The sequence below is a fragment of the Lonchura striata genome, chromosome Z (assembly GCF_050655825.1).
Source record: "Lonchura striata isolate lonStrDom1 chromosome Z, ASM5065582v1, whole genome shotgun sequence".
NCBI classification, from domain to species: Eukaryota; Metazoa; Chordata; class Aves; order Passeriformes; family Estrildidae; genus Lonchura; species Lonchura striata.
In genome coordinates this window covers 74,431,466-74,447,762 of record NC_140740.1, presented here as the reverse complement: position 1 = coordinate 74,447,762, position 16,297 = coordinate 74,431,466, and the positions used below count along the sequence as shown (strand labels likewise).

At 38.7% G+C, this 16,297-nt stretch overlaps 1 protein-coding gene across 6 annotated transcripts in view; it reads right to left on the bottom strand.

Annotated features, from left to right (window-relative positions):
- PDE8B (phosphodiesterase 8B) overlaps nt 1–16,297 on the bottom strand; it is a 76,935-nt gene that overhangs the window by 15,128 nt on the left and 45,510 nt on the right. For 4 of the 6 annotated variants that reach the window (XM_085567076.1, XM_085567078.1, XM_085567079.1 and 1 more), the window contains exons 6-12: nt 13,336–13,424; nt 10,599–10,677; nt 9,981–10,121; nt 8,554–8,642; nt 8,079–8,139; nt 2,683–2,775; nt 1,568–1,619 (exon numbers count right to left, since the gene is read on the bottom strand). In XM_085567076.1, the coding sequence (XP_085423202.1) occupies nt 1,568–1,619; nt 2,683–2,775; nt 8,079–8,139; nt 8,554–8,642; nt 9,981–10,121; nt 10,599–10,677; nt 13,336–13,424 (604 nt within the window). The remainder of the gene's footprint in view (nt 1–1,567; nt 1,620–2,682; nt 2,776–8,078; nt 8,140–8,553; nt 8,643–9,980; nt 10,122–10,598; nt 10,678–13,335; nt 13,425–16,297) is intronic. The other 2 variants (XM_085567077.1, XM_021531836.3) reach the window with 1 other exon arrangement.

Sequence of the window (16,297 nt, the reverse complement as noted above, 5' to 3'; positions counted from 1 at the left end):
ATAGCTGACAAAACAAATCTCCCTGTGTTAAATACCAACTAGCAAGTCAGATACTTTGCTAGTGCCACCCAAACAGTCACAGGTGCATAAAAGCTACTCTGCCATATTATGGTTTCATCTGTAAATATTTAAATGCCTACGTAAAAATTTTTTCTTCACCTGGTGAGCAGAAAATCTTATCATCCAGGTTGTTTCAAACATCACACCACTGCAAATAGAATGATACACACGGATTACTCTTCTGTTCTCATCACTTATTGGTATATGCCTATGGCTCTGAAAAGTTATTCTTGGAGCACAGCCATGGGCTGCAGGGAAGGATAACCTACATCACATGCTCTGAGACTGCCTACTTTCACTGCACTGTAGTCATCAATGTGGTGTCATAGCATGGGGCTTCCCTGTCTTGCTGAAATCTGTCACAATAATGAGCAAACCTAAAACATGAGTAAACGAATATAAATGTGTTAGTTAGTAACAAGTGTCCTGCTTAATTTATGGTCTTCCTCACCTTCTTGTTTGCAGGAAAGAAACAGTGAAAAGAAAGTCTGCTTTTCTTACAGGGATACAGGAGCAAATGGATTAACATACTGTGGATCAGGTCTGGTGGCAGCAATGGGAATGAGGACAGCCAATTTCCTATTGTCTTCCCCCTGCCCAGTTACTTGGCATCACAAAGCCCTCAGATGTTTGTATGTATTAGGCTCCTTGAAAGAGCAGGGGATGTCAAGCAGTCATGTCCCATGCTCTTAGGATGCTATATCCTCCTCCTGTGTGAAAACAAGAAGCTGCCTGAAGTTACACAGCAATGTTGTATGACCTTTCATAGCAGGAAAGGTTTCAGGTGCCAGAAAGTAACAAGGCATGAGAACTTTTTCACTCATAATTGTAAGCCATCAGTCTAGCTGAGACTGCTTAAAATTTGCCTTAAGTACATCCTTCTTTGGGGAAAAGTGGTATTCCAAAAACTACATAGTACTGGAGGAAGGGATTATTCCCTTATGCTCTATGCTTCCAGTTAAAAGCTCTCTGCAAAACTCAGGGAGGGCTGTAGTGTGCTGTCTGTGAGTAAGCAAACCTTCCTGAGACACAAGACAAGGGTTGCAGACATGCTGCAGCAGCTCAGTGCTGACTGGAACTGCGTTGCTCAGGCCTGGACATCTCAGAGACAACTGTCTTAGCCTGTGCTGGGGCCAAACCAGTGGCCTGCTGGCAGGTCCTAAACTTGGACACACTGTGGCACGTGTGCTGGCACAAATCAACACATTCCACATTTCAAATACAAAGAGGTGCCAAGGCACACTGGCCACAGGATCAAGCACAGTGCTTTAATACAACAGAGCAATGCATCTGAACTTCAAATGCACAGCAAGAGGTCTGCACAGGAGACTCAATTATTGAAGACTACAAGTCCAATTCATGGTGTGGTATCAGATGGCATGTATCCTTGGCCATCAGCTCTGACCACTGACTGGACAGGGGGAAGAGACAACAATTCCTACTAGCAGAGAACCCCCACACAACCTCCAGCACAGTGGAATGTAGAGGTAAATGGTAATATTCTAACCTGACTGGGAATTGTCTCCTGTGTACTTATCCTCACGGTGACTCTTGTAGAGCTGGAGATAAGAGTAAAATATATATGTAAGAGAAAATAATACAAAAAAAATTAAACAGGCTGCATTCAACACTGTCCATATCCAGCATTTTCCACTCAGCTATTTATAAAAAAATTGTTTGGCAAAGACTCTTCTTCAGGTGTAATTAGATGTAGAGAAATAATAGGAAAGCAAACAGATATTCCATGCAGAAAACCACAGATACAAGTGCTTTTATGTACTGAATTCCTGTTTAATGCCTGTATTTACAAGAGAACTCATTTAGGTAGCGTTTTAAGTGCAAATTGCATATGAACCTGAAAGAATAAATCCTATAAAATTATTTTTTGTGCTTTAAAAATAATTTTCTTAGAACTGTTGAAGCTAATTTTGAATGCATCCTTTTATGGATAACTGATAAACTGGATTTCAAAAAACTCAGTTATAAAAACTACTGTCCAGGAAATAAGGGGTAGAGGTATGTGTTGTTCATCAGACCTTTATTTCCAAGTAGTTTTTAATCATTCTCATGAATGAAAAATTAAATATGAAATCTTAATTCTTTGTTCTTCTGAAACATTTTCAGGTAGCTCCCACAGTAGGTATTTCAAGCTTTCTCAGAATTTAGATAGGATATTTCCTTATATTAAAATGTACAGCTATTGCTTGGTTTGCAATAACACAGATTAAATGTTCCTCTGCTTTTTCATTCTTCTCAAAGAATAAGAAATTCTCATTTTTCATTCTTCTGTCCAGTTCATGACAGTTTAATACCTGCTAATCACCTCACCCCTTTCCTTTGTTATGTGATTAGAAGAAAGTGTTTTGCTGTTGATAGGAAAACTGACCAGAAATGGCATTTCCTCAAGTTATTTCTTGAAAATTGGTTTGTGATGTATTTAAGTATAGATAACGGAGTCACGGAGAAAGACTAGAAATAATGCTTACCAGGAATAATGCTTACTTTTTTTTTGTAGTCACTAGAGAAGATACACATACCCTCTTACTTCACATGTATAATTGTCAGTGCTTGACACTGTAGTTACAAATTATTCAGTACATGTAATATTTAGGAGTCCATTACTGTCATATGGTGATTGGTTCCTCTGACCAAATCCATCACCTGCCTGTAGCAAAGCACTAGATTGCATGGAAGCATGAAATCCATGGCTGCCACCTGTCAATTAAAAGGAGAGTATGACAAGGTTGCACTTGTGTGCTCTTACTGTCTGTATCAGTTTGTGACTGTGCATGCTGCAGGGTCCTCATGGGGATTATTCAGGAACGAAAGGAAAGGAATTATACTAATTCCCTTTTCTGTCACTCTGTCATTCTTGCACACCTTTCGTTTTTTCCTTTCTGCTGTGGCAGGGAGAGACATAGGGTGAAAGGAGAAGAGAAGAAAATGGAAAGGAATAAAAACCCACAAAATTCAGGCATGGTTTTTTGTAATTAATTAAAACAAAACAAGAAAGGGAAACCCTTTGTTCATGCTCCATATAAATCTTGTTCAGGAGAGTGTAAGAACTGACTCTTTATCCAAAAAAATTTTAAAAGCTTGAACACTTCTCTTGTAACCATGTAGAAACTCTCGGAGAAATAATCTCATCCAAACAGAGTAAGGTTAAGGAAATCTCATCAAATTTGGTACACTGACACAAGGCATCTGAACTGCTTGTTCTGCCCTCATCCTGGAGCTTCTCTCAAAGCTCTCTGTCTACTGCACAACTGGCGGAAACATAGGCACAGTCCTCCAAGTGCTTTACTAAAAAAATAAACCACATTTCTGTTCTGAATACTTCTCTTCCCCTTCTGCAGGCACGTCCTGAAAGAACCATGTAAGGTAAGTTATGAGGGCAGTTACACAGTTAATCTTGGGTCAATATGTTCTTGAAAGAAACAACACCCTCTCTTGTAAATTTATGAATGTGAAAACACTAGACTCTACCCTACCAGGTCTCAAATTGACAATGGCAGCATTAATAATTACCTAGGCTCAGCACATGGGAATAATCACATGAAAGTCAATCCCCATTCATAAATCTTCACTGTAAGAATGCTTAATGCTCTTTTAGATATTTTTTTTTCCATGCATAAATTTAACATGCTAGGTTTTTCTATGTGATAAATCTGGCACGGAAATACAAGAAGGTTCCAGTAGTCTCTGATATCCCTTACAGAGGATGTTGGTACTGGAAAAAAATACATGTTTTTTGTGGTGAAGCAGTATGCAATGATGTAAAGATGTTTTTAAGTCAACATATACTGTCTGAATGCTGAGATCAAGCTGTTTAGAATTATATTGATTAAATGAAGCATCAGACATTTGACATTATGAAATTTGAATTATGACGGCTTTTACTGGTCTGTAACTTAAGTAAATATTTAATTTGATTTCCTTTTTTCCTTCCACAAAGATTTATATGTAGCTTGAAAAGGAACCTATTTTTTTTAGTCGAAGGAAAGGTTCTACTGCTGCAAGTATTAAGGTATGGATATTAGGAAAACTGCAATGTCCAGGATCTCCTACAGGCATGAGCTATTTCTGTGACAGAAGTGAAACAGATAAATTACATAGTTCTATCAAATACACCTTGTTTTTTCCCCAAGGGACCTAAAATCTCCACAGACCATACTTTCTGTTAGGCTGCAGTCTTTAACCTTTGTGGCAGACTTCTGTCTCTGTCTCTGTCTCTGTCTCTGTCTCTGTCTCTGTCTCTGTCTCTATCTGTATCTGTATCTGTATTTGTATCTGTATCTGTATCTGTATCTGTATCTGTATCTGTATCTGTATCTGTATCTGTATCTGTATCTGTATCTGTATCTGGACCTGTATGTGTACCTGTATCTGTGGAGAACCTTTGGAAAGCCGTATTCCCTGGGATCACCAAATGTGTAATCTTCCCAGGCCTACAGTGCTTAATTTACCAGTAGCTTCTTATGAACCAGTATTAAAAAGACAGGAATGGGTTATACATTCCAGCAGTACAGGAAAATATGAATGTTTTCTTGGACACAAGTCCTTGTTTCTTAATTTCCCTTTTTCTCTCTAACAAGGAGAGGTTTATGGGGCATGTGAAGTTCAAGGGCAGCCTGGCAGCCTGGGCTGCAGCAATCATGAAATGGAGGAGTGAGTACAAGATCCTCAGGGCATTGATGAGGTCACAGTAAACTCAATACCATTGATCTCAGGAGAGCAGACTTGGGCCTCTTCAGGAACCTGCTTGGTAGTGCTATTGAGTAAAGCCCTGGAGGGAAGATGGGCCCAAGAAACCTGGTTAGTATTCAAGATCACCTCTTCCAAGCTCAGGAATGATGCTTCACAACAAAGAGAAATCATAAAAATGCCAAAAGGCCTGTGTAGCAGAAATGCCAGGAGGCCTGTGTGGATGAACAAAGAACCTGGTGACAGACTCAAACAAAACAAAGACTACAGAGAGTGGAAACAGTTACTGGTTACCTGGGAATAATACAGAGAATGTCTGAAGAGCAGGAATCATGATAGGAAAGCTAAAGCCTGATAGAATTAAATCTGGCCAGGGACATTAAGGACAAGAAAAGTTTCTATAGGTACCTGGGTGAATTAAAGGAAGATTAGAGAAAATGTGGTCCCTCTCTGGAAGGAAACAGGAGATGTGGTTACCTGGGACACATAGGGGGCTGAAGTACTCTCTGACTCTTTTGCCTTGGTCTTCACTGGCAAGTGTTCCAACTACATGCACTTCCCTAGTCACAGGACGTAAAGGCAGGGACTGGGAAAATGAAAACCACCCTCTGTAGAAGATCAGGTTTGGGAACATCCAAGGAACTTGAAGGTGCACAAGATTACAGGACCTGATCAGCATTTGTGAGTCCTGAAGGAGTGGTGGAGGAAGTGGCTAAACTGCTATCTATCAGATTTGAGTAGTCATAGCAGTCCAGTGAAGTTTCCAGTGACTGGAAATGGGGACATTTATTTAATGGTAAGTTCTAAAGATTAGAAAAGAAAAAGGCAAACCCAGGGAATGACAGGCCAGTCTCATCTCTGTGTCCTGCAATCCATGGAGCAGATTCTGGAAACTATGCTAAGGCATATGGAAAATAAGAAGATAATTGCTGACAACAAGCTCCACTTTACTAAGGGCAAATCATGCCTGACATATTTGGGAATGTAATCTAACTGGATCTCTGCAAAGCATTTGATGCTTCCATGCACACCCTTGACTCTACAGTGGAGAGACCTGGATTTGGCAGTGGATACGGAATTGCCTGAGCGCTCCTGCTCAAAGAGTTGTGGCCAATGGCCAGGAGTCTGGGTGGAGAGCAGTGACGAGCGCTGCTCCTCGGGGGTCTGCACGAGGGCCAGGACTATGTAACATCTTTGTCAGGGACACAGACAGTGGGACCAGGTGCACCATCAGCAGTTGGCTGATGGCACCAAGCTTTGTGGTGTCACAACTGCTGAGGGGCCACAGCACGCTGGAGGGGCCTCCAGCATAAGACATGAACCTGCTGGAGCAGATTCAGAGAAGGGCCACAGAACTGACCAGAGAGCTGTAGTACCTCTCTTATGTGAAAAGGCTGAGAGAGTTGGGGTTGTTCAGTTTGCAGAAGAGAAGACTGGGAAGTCTTTTAGCACCTTCCAAATACTAAAGGGGCCTACAAGAAAATAAAACAAAATTTTACAAGGGTGTATAGTGATAGGACAAGAGGCAATGGTTTCAAACTGAAAGAGAGTAGGTTTCAACCAGCTATCAGCAAGAAATTCTTTACTGTGAGGGTGGTGAGACACTGGAACAGGTTCCCCAGAGGAGTTGTGGATGCTTGGTCCCTGGAAATTCAAGGCCAGGTTGGGTGGGGCTTTGAACAACCTGGTCTAGAAGATCCAGCCTGTGACAAGGGGGCTGGAACTAGGTTATCTTTAAGGTGCCTTTCCAGTCAAATCAATATGTGATTGTATGATTCTTACTGGTTTAAGCAGTCCAATCTACAGGACAAAGAAGGACAAAAAAAATTTACTTTTTTCTTATATTCCTACTACTATTTTTTACATATAGGTACAAGTTTGTAATACTTATTATCTTGCATTAAGAATATAATATATAAACCTCCACACCTCCTTGTACCAGTCTTTCAGCTGTGTGTATAATATAGAAAAAGCCATTACATTATGTCTTACTTTCAAATCAACATCAAAGTATCTATAAATGAAACAACAGTTATGAAGTTTAAACAATGAATTAAAAATACATGAAACTTTATCACTGCTTTTATAGAACTCTATTACATTCTAGCCTGAGCATTTTAAAACATCCTGCAACTGTAAATGGTATTTTGCTGCTAATACTAAAATACATGTTTAAATTTAAAGATGAAGTTGGTTTAAAATTCTGAGTCTTATTTTTCAATGATAGACATGCAAAGTTCTTCCAAGAATTATGCAGAGTTCTTGATTTGTTACTACCTACCTCCACAAAAACTTGTGCAAGGATGGTTTCAACAGTCAAATGCTACCCCTCGTAAATTATTTTAGAAGTAGTGGTTTTCCAGTAATGTGTTAATATTCAGTATTGTTCTACTGAAGAAGGAGCAACTAGACATACTAGTGACTTTCTAAATACTTTTCCTGTCTAAATGTCTTTACCCACATCACAGATAAAACCACATAAAATTCTAAATAAAACAAGATACATAAGCCCTCTCCTAAATGACATGGAAACATATCCTCTTTACAGAGCACATACTTGGTCTAAAATGTTTCCAGCTGCTTTCTGTCTCACCCCTGGAGGCAACATGCCAAAGAGAGGCTTCACTCTTTTGCTCACAAAAGTCCGAACTTCTTTACTCAGCATGGTACTTACTAGAGTATTTCTGGGGCAAAGTATGTGATATGATCATTTGCCTCAGACACCATCAGAGGGAGGAAGCCAGGAGAAGATGACAGCAAACAGCTCCTCACACCACCAGGTTTGTTGCAGGAGCAGCTGGTGTGGATTTGTGTCTGGACTGCAGAGACCCAGCTCTGCCATGCTGCTGGTTTACTGGGGTCATGGCTTGAGTTGCACCCTTCCAGCACCTGTTCTGGCAGGTGTGTGAAGTGTCAGGGTCGGCATGAGGGCTACACTTCATCTAAGTACCACACATTGTCAAACCTTGGGGCCACTGAGCACGGGCCATTAGTTGGTGTAAGTACACCGGATCAGACTGGCAAGAACAGCCCTACAAAACAGGCCCTGAACTCCCTTTGAACTGTGATCTGTATTGCTCCACAGTAGTGTGGACTCAACTGTCATATCCATGATCCAGAAAACGAAAGGTGGTCTTCCTCAGGAGTGCTACAGAGACTAATGCATGCAAATGTTGAAATTTCCTTGCTTGCTCCAACAATCAGTGAGAATCTCATTGACAATATAGATCACATCTTCTTGGAATAATTTATAAGCCAAAAAATATCAGTTCATTAAAAGCTATGAAAATTATCACATGAAAGAAATACATTACCTGTTTGTTGTTTTCATTGGTACAATGCAGTCTTTTGAGGGACACAAAGTGTCTTATTTTCCTAGCAACAGAAATTATCTTTTGTTACCACATCACATTGTAAAGACGGAAGTGAAGTGATACATTGCTATTTTCTAACGGAGAGATCTCCTTGCCCTTAGGAAAACAGATACCAAGCCCAACACCAGCAAGACAACTGGGTGACAAGTACTCCTTCAGTGTGACATTGACATTTTTGTTGCAGGACACCTGATCCTTCTGTTGGTCCAGGAATTCTCCTGCACATGTGGGAGCAGAATTTGGCAATGTGTCTGTTCTAAATTGCGAAGGTGGGAATATGTACAAGCACATGCACAAACAAGGGTATTGCCCAGTTGCTAAATACACAGAGGCTCATGTCAAACTTGCAGATGCAGAAAGCAGAGAGAAGGCCCTAAAACCCAGAAAGCAATTATGTTCTGGACAAGTTAGTTACCCTCCTTGACCGACCACAGGTGTTATCTTCACATGCTGCTGGATACTGTCTCCTGATTTTCTTCTTGCATAGTAAACTCCTTGCCATTCCTAAAGAAACACACAAAACAGAGACAGCGTCTAAGCATACATAGCTTGCATAAAAATATTTGTTTATTACTGCATAGTCCTTATTTTTATTTCATGGTTGTATTTTTTAAAATTGTATAAAATTAATGTACTCTTAAGTATAACACAGAGAGAGAGAGTGAGCTGCACCTATTTACCCAATGGAGACCAGCACCTTTAACTAACATAAGGACAATATCATTATGTTCCTCTTGGGAGAAGGTATTTATTACAAGGAACTTCACAATTTTTACAAGGAACTTTAGGTATCAACTGCTTAAAGAGGTGACAAACATTCTTGCTAGGTGCCACCATAAGGAGCAGTGGCTGCAACACAGCCAGAGGATATCCCTTGGCACCAGTAGAAATAAGCCCAAGCACCATTCGGCTTTGAAGTTGTCAGTAGTCACACGATATATATGCTAAACTTTGGAAATCCTTGATCTAAAGATGTCCTTCAACTAACCTCAAAGAGGAAATATCTTAAGGAGGGAACTACCTGGCAGCAGGGTAGGATGAAGTTGGAAAATGGGTAGAAGGTACCTTTGAGCAGACAGTGCTGGCTGCTGGGCAGCCCACACAAATGAGGAGGAGCACAGCAGGAGTGGCCTGTAGGTATTGCTAATGAACCAAGGTGAACCTGCAAGTAACTCCAGACAGTGACTCACAAAGCTCAGATCATTGCTGGACATGACTCAAAGGTTCAACAACTCCCCAAAGGTCTTGAAGCAGAACATGAGACATGGAAGAGCGACAGGTATTTCTGCAGCCCAGGGGAGATGGGATATGACACTATTGCATGTATTAGGGGAACATATTGCCAAGCCCATCACCACAAGGACAGGAGTTCACAGTGCACTGCAGATATTCTAAGTACAATTATTAGGAAAGCAATTGGCACCTCACTGGGTGCCAATACATTTTGGTGCTTTAAGTATGCAGTCAGTGAAGACTCTGCTGTTTGACAGAAGTTACACATTTTGGTTGGATGATTCAGCCACCTGAGAGACTGAGGGACATTCCATCTAACAAAAGGCTCCATGGGCTCTAAGCAAACCAGGAACACAGAAAGCATTCTGATACTGATCTTAAGCCAGCAAATCAGCAGTTCAGTCAGATCCTAAAAGCATAGCTAATGAAAGCTGTAGTCATTTGTCTGTGGCATGGGCTGTTATGCTTAGACATCTGAGAAACAGAAGTCTGGTCTTATTATGTGTACTCATGAAGAGCACATCTTGTGTTCTTAAACCTACAGCAATAAAAACCAAATCAGAATAGAACTCTATAGCAATTTCAAATGAGTTTATTTTATTTGCTTACCTTTCCTTTTTTAATAAATGTGTTTATGTTGTCCAAAAGATCTGCAGAGTTTTTATCACTTCTAGGTAGTTCAGTAAGCTCCTTGCCAATAAGTTCTCCCTTGCAGTACCCCATCATCCGTTCAAAGGCTGGATTAACATACTGCCAAAAAAAAGGTACATTAGTACAATCTAAAAAAAAACACAACTTATTTAAAGTTATGTATAAGTATCAAAGTTTGACAAGTTATATGCTAAAGCCACAACCACACATCCATACAATTCAGTGTTTCTCATATAAAAATACTATGTAATGGTGAAACATTTTATTCAAGCAAGAGGCTGAACAGAGATGGCAATATGTAATCTATCAGAAGGCACAGAAAGAGAACTAATGCAGGTTTTACCAGAAACAACATTACTGAAAACTATCATCTCAATAAGGTTACAGAAGGAAAAGTCTTAAAAATTTAGCAGGCATCAGTGTGCAGCAACCAGAAATTAAGCAGTGAATTGCACAAGACTTTCTAATGAGCAACAAAACTAAAACACTGATATAGAACAGGAACTACCAAGCCAAGATCTCTTTGGGGTTCCTCTTTTCAAATCCTGTTAAATAGTTAACATTTCCCCCCCCTACCTGAATGACATGATCTTCACTGGTTATTTCTACAGCTTCCTGACAATGGTCTAATGCCGTAAACACTGCATTACAAGCCCTGAAAGTAGCAAATGATTAGCACATCAGTTTTATTGTTAGAACATTTTGTTCACTATAAATACATGATTAAATTGTGCTTATTGATAGATGAACCACAAAGTAGCACTTGTTTTGACTAGACCATGTCACTATCTTTATTATGACTTCTTCAGAACATCCAGCCTCAGACACGCCTATTGTTAATGTGCTTTTACTGCAGATTACATTGTAAAAGTGCTCATAGGTTCTGCAGCACATTAAGAGTATACTTGCATCTACACACATGCTCCGAACAGCAGGAACTAACAATTAGCAATAAAAATAACATATTACTATTACATCAGAAAGTTTTGTGACCATTAAAGATTGGAAACACAAAAATCACAACAGCAGATACATGCAAAGTTTTTGGTACAGCAAATAGATTAGCACTATCAAAGAAACTGTAATACAACACAGTTAAAGGAAACAATTCAAGCCACCTCAAAGTTCTAGTCCAAAAAATACCAATTGTTCTTCTTCCAAGTAATAATGCAGTGACTTAATTTCCATACATCCTCATATTTCAGGACCCAGATGATCTTTGTTACCCATTTTTTTTCAGGTCCATCTTTGAACTAATGCAGGAAAACAAAAGCCTCACCTTTTTGCTACAGAATTCAAATTGCTTAAATTATGATTTACATAGGATGGCATTAACATTAATATAGGCTTCTATTACTAGGGGAAAATGTATATCTCATAGAATCATAGGAAGATTTGGGTTGGAAGGGGCATGAAGATCATGTAGTTCCAAGATGCTACCATGGCCCGAAAGAGTGAGTACTAGAAGAAGCAGCTCAGTCATACGTGCTTTGATAGACATCATACCTCATCTTTGATTTGGTCTAAAGACAAACTAATTATCTTTTATATAACTCTCATTTCTGGGAGGTAAAATGCACCATACATAAACATTCTTGTACAGACTTATTACCTAAAAGGAACATCTTGCTTCCAGGCTGCCTGATAGGGTTTGAATTAGTACCACTGACTAGAGAATTAAGAAATACAGGACATTACTACTTCTGCTTATTGTGCAAATAACTCTAAACAAAATGGGATACACTAAGAGACATACACAGGAACATAGATATGCGGCCATGTGGATGAAGATTTGTAGGACAAAGTATTTTATACAGAGGATGACAGAAGTGTTTCTGCTCATATAATAAAAGGAGCTTGGGGTGTAATTTCATATGTGATTTTCTAGCAATTCAAGCTGTTTCCCAAGTGTGATTTTGTGCTGTGTGAAGGAACTAATTTGTCTCAGTGATAGATGCTTGTCTGGTACATCAGCTGCTAACAAACATAATTACATAGACTTTCTGTAAGAAAACACACAGATATGTCTGCACTATTCAAGCCTTCATATTTTCATTTGATCTGGCAAACAAGCCAGCAAAATTACAAGTTTAAATGGCCCATATCCCCTTTAATTAGCACACAGATGTCCAACCAAGTTTCAAATCAGAACCAGCTATGTGGAAAAGCAGAGTCTGTGCCAGGAATGGAAAGCCACTTCTGACCACTGACATGACCTCATCTACTGCTCTCTGGGGCTGGTGCTACTTTTTCATCACATTTTTTTGTGTCTGAACATGTGACATGTCCTGAGATTAATTCTATCAACTAACTTTCTTCATTCTCTTCCTTTGCACTTCTATAAAACTGTATAGAAGACCTGCAGATCATCCACTAGGAACATGGGCATGCACTCTTTTCCCCACTCAATTAAACCACACAAATGAAAAAAAAGTACACCCGAATGTTATAATCAGTATCTGCTCTGATTAGTTTTTAATGGCATCTGCCTAATAAGACAGAGGTAAGGGGAAGACATTCCTGCTGAGTTTTAGAAAACAACTATTAAAATTGTGTAAACAAAAATCCAATTTTTTTCCCTTGAATTTTACTGTCATTACAGTTTGCATGCATGAATATGCAATCACTCAAAATGTAAAGTCACTTTGGTATCAGTTTGCAATGAAATCTTAGAATAAATCAACTTCTGAAACAGAGACACTGAAATCTGTGGAAAAGTGATAGTATTTTCTGTAGATGGAACTGGTATTAATTTATGCCACAGAGAGAACAGCCCCTTCTCTGCATTTCTTTCCTATAGTTTCATATGGTTGCATTGCAAAAATATCTACATGCATGCAAATGCACCTGCATTAAATACAGAATTAGTCACATTAAAGAAAAAGTGCATGTGGGAATGAACATCATTTAACTTCTCACTAACATATGTGAGAACATATGTGCTCCTAGCCTGCCAAGTCTTGGCCAAGCAAGAAAATAAAAACTCAGAGCTGAATCAAGATTGCATTCAGTTCAAGCCTCTGAATATGAAAGCTCAGACACGTGAGATCAAGAATGACTTTGTAATGTTTTACCATCACGTAAATTTGCAGCCCACACCTACACTGACTAAGATGTCTCAGGGTACCAGTTGTTAAAGCATTGAGTTTGTCCTTCACAAAAACATAGAAGGAGAAAATAGAAAGTGTAGTATATTAGTTGACACACAGATGCAAGGCACATATATGCGTAGCTGGGAAGAAGCAGAAAGTAACATAATACTATTATTTAGACCAAGAGATTGATGTTTGCAGTTTCTCACACCTCTACATACCGTAATTTGAACTGAGATCGCACTTCCCCATGTTCTATTTGAACCAGTTCATTGTAACAAGCTGTTACGCTGCTGTTCTCCATGAATTGCTGGAAGACAAATCAAGAGTGCATGAAATAAGCTGGAATAGTTTTAAACTGTTTTTTCTGTTTCTGCATCTAAAACTTTAACTTTTTAAACAGAGCTGGCATGAGGCCAGCAAAGTCCCACAGGGGTGATAAAGCACCTCTGCTGTGAGACAGGCCAAGAGAGCTGGGACTTTTCAGCCTGAAAAGGAGAATGCTGAAGTGGAGAACGTATCAAGGCATATGAATATCTGAAGGGAGACTGTAAGAAGACAGAGCCAGCTTCTTTCCTTAGTGCCCAGTGACAGAACCAGAGGCAATGGGCACAAACAGAAGCAAAGGAGTTTCAGTGAGCCTGAACATCAGGCAACACTTTTTTTTTTTTTACTGTGAGGGTGAGCTGGGCACAGGCTACCCAGAGAAGCTGCAGAATGTCCATCATTGGATCATTTGCAGATTTCCATACTGGAGATTCTGCAAAAAAAAAAGCTGTGTGGCGTGGTCCTAAACTTGCTTTAGTGGGGAAGTAAACTTGAGCAGGGAGGTTGGCAAGATGATCTCTAGAGGTCCCTTCCAACCTCAACTATATTTTCTTTTCTGATAGAAATAAGCTTTTGTTGTACCTTTTGTGATGTGAATAGTAATCTTTTCCTCAGGAATGAGTTTCTATTTTTTAGGACAACACAAATATCTAAATACAAAGCAAGTACAAAAACATGCTAAATACTTTACTGGATTTTCCAGTTTGGTTTTAGCAACCCACCAGATACTCTAAAAAAACCCCATACACAGTCTCAAACAAAACTATTATTGCCTAGACGTTTTATTTTGAACATCTATCCTTAATTCAGAATGGAAATGGAAAACCTAAGAGACATAAAACACACATGCTAGGAAAAAAAAAAGAAATAAAAATATAGTTGGCATTTTTTTCCAAGCAAATATTGCAGCTAAAGCTCCAAAAATGAAGTAACTTTGCTTCACAAGTAATCTCACTGAGCTGTCACTGAGAATTCAGAGGTGCACAGAAGTATATAAAGTAAGAAGCATCTGACCACAGTGAAAAAACTTTTACTCCGGACAGGAGAGAATGTTCCCTATCTGTTAGGTCTAAAAGATCTTGTGCTTGGTCCTGCTGAAATTAGAAATGTTATGTTGCTACAAAAGAAGTAGATTCTCTGACTTCAGTTAAAGTTTATTGATCAATCACATGCACTGACTTTAGTTATCATAGCAAATGCCCTGTGTTGTCACTAGTTCTCACAGCACAGCTGCATGCACAGCCCAGAGGAGCATGCAAGCCTCTGAGAATAGCTTTCAAGAAATCTGTCCTTCTGTCCTGTATGAAAAACTGTGTTTTGGAGACCAGTGGCTTAATTCCAAGTTGTGAGGAAAACATAACAACTGTTGGCATCGGTCTGTTCCACTCCTTAATTTTGATGTCTTAAAATATTTCTGTGACTTTCACTCCACATGCTACAGAATGCATGGGAAAACAATAGGTACAACATAAAGTTCGCAGAAGCAAAGGTGCAAATAATGTTGTGTTTTTGCATATCAAACTGCCTGCTGACAAACTTCTCTTTTACAGCAATGTAGACTTAGATTTTCAGTTTTTGGGTGCTCTTTTAAATATTCAGATAAATTTAAGCTAAATTTAAAACAATAAGAACAACTCTCAATAATTAAAATTTATCCATGATGGCAACCTATTTTATTAAATATAATTACTAGAATATACTGAGGCTCTTTATAAACTGAATTTTATAGTAGTGTGTTTTACTGAAAAAAAATTAAGTGCTGCTGTTCACTGACAAAACTCTTGGCACAAATCTTTTACTAAGAATCATGAACTGCAGCTTATCAAAGTGCTAGCCATTCTCTTAACTGTTGTGTAGTCTTCTGCAGATGCACAGAATCACTTTATCTAAGTTCATAGTGCTGATGCTGGTCATTTGCTGGCTGACTCAAAACTGAGAAATCAACTGGGACATGAAAATAGCAGGAAACATTTCTAATCTGTGCCTCTAATGTGACACAAAAATAAGAAGATCTCTGAACTCACAGATATTAGAAGGCAGACAAAACACTTTCTTTTAAGAAACTTCTGTATTTATGCAGTGTGTTTTGATTTAAGTAACACATTCTCTTAAATTATTTCTTACTTCATTATAATAGGATTCTGCTGTTGTTCTATACAGAACTTAGTACAAGCCACAAGAGTTATAAGCTAGCAGGAATGCATCCCTCTTTTTGCTTAGCAATAAGAATTTGTTTTAATATTAAAGACTTCTTTTATTCCAATCTAGTAAGTTTTAATAGTATCTGGTCAATGAGAATCAACATTTGTTTAGGAAAATAAGTTCAAAATACAAGACAAGGTTGTAATTCAGTAACTGCAAACATTAAGATCTCCTGTTTGCTAATTTAATTCATAGCTAAAAATCAGTCAGGAAGCTAAATTGCTTATTCAAATTAGCCCATCCTAAGTAGGCCACCACTATTAGATTTATGATGTTGAGGGGAAAAAAAAAATCAGCATAATTAATGTACTGGATTAGCAACAGCATTAATACACAAATGCAAAAGCTGTTAATGATACAGAGGAAAAATCAGATGTAATAAAATAGACTTAAGAAGAAGGAAGAAAAACCAGAAATAAGTCAGCAAAAAGAAAAAATTATGATTTACACAAGTTGCAATCTTCCAAAAATAAATGTCATTTTTGCTGCTGAGAAAGAGATTCCCTGCAAATACCACCTCTCTGTTTGAACAGGGGTATTTTTAAATCTTTTGTGGTAATGGATTTAGTCCCTACTGACCCCCATCCAAGCAAAAATAATTCCTATGTCCGCCCCACAGCAAAAAAGAAACTTTGACATCAGATTTATTTTAAA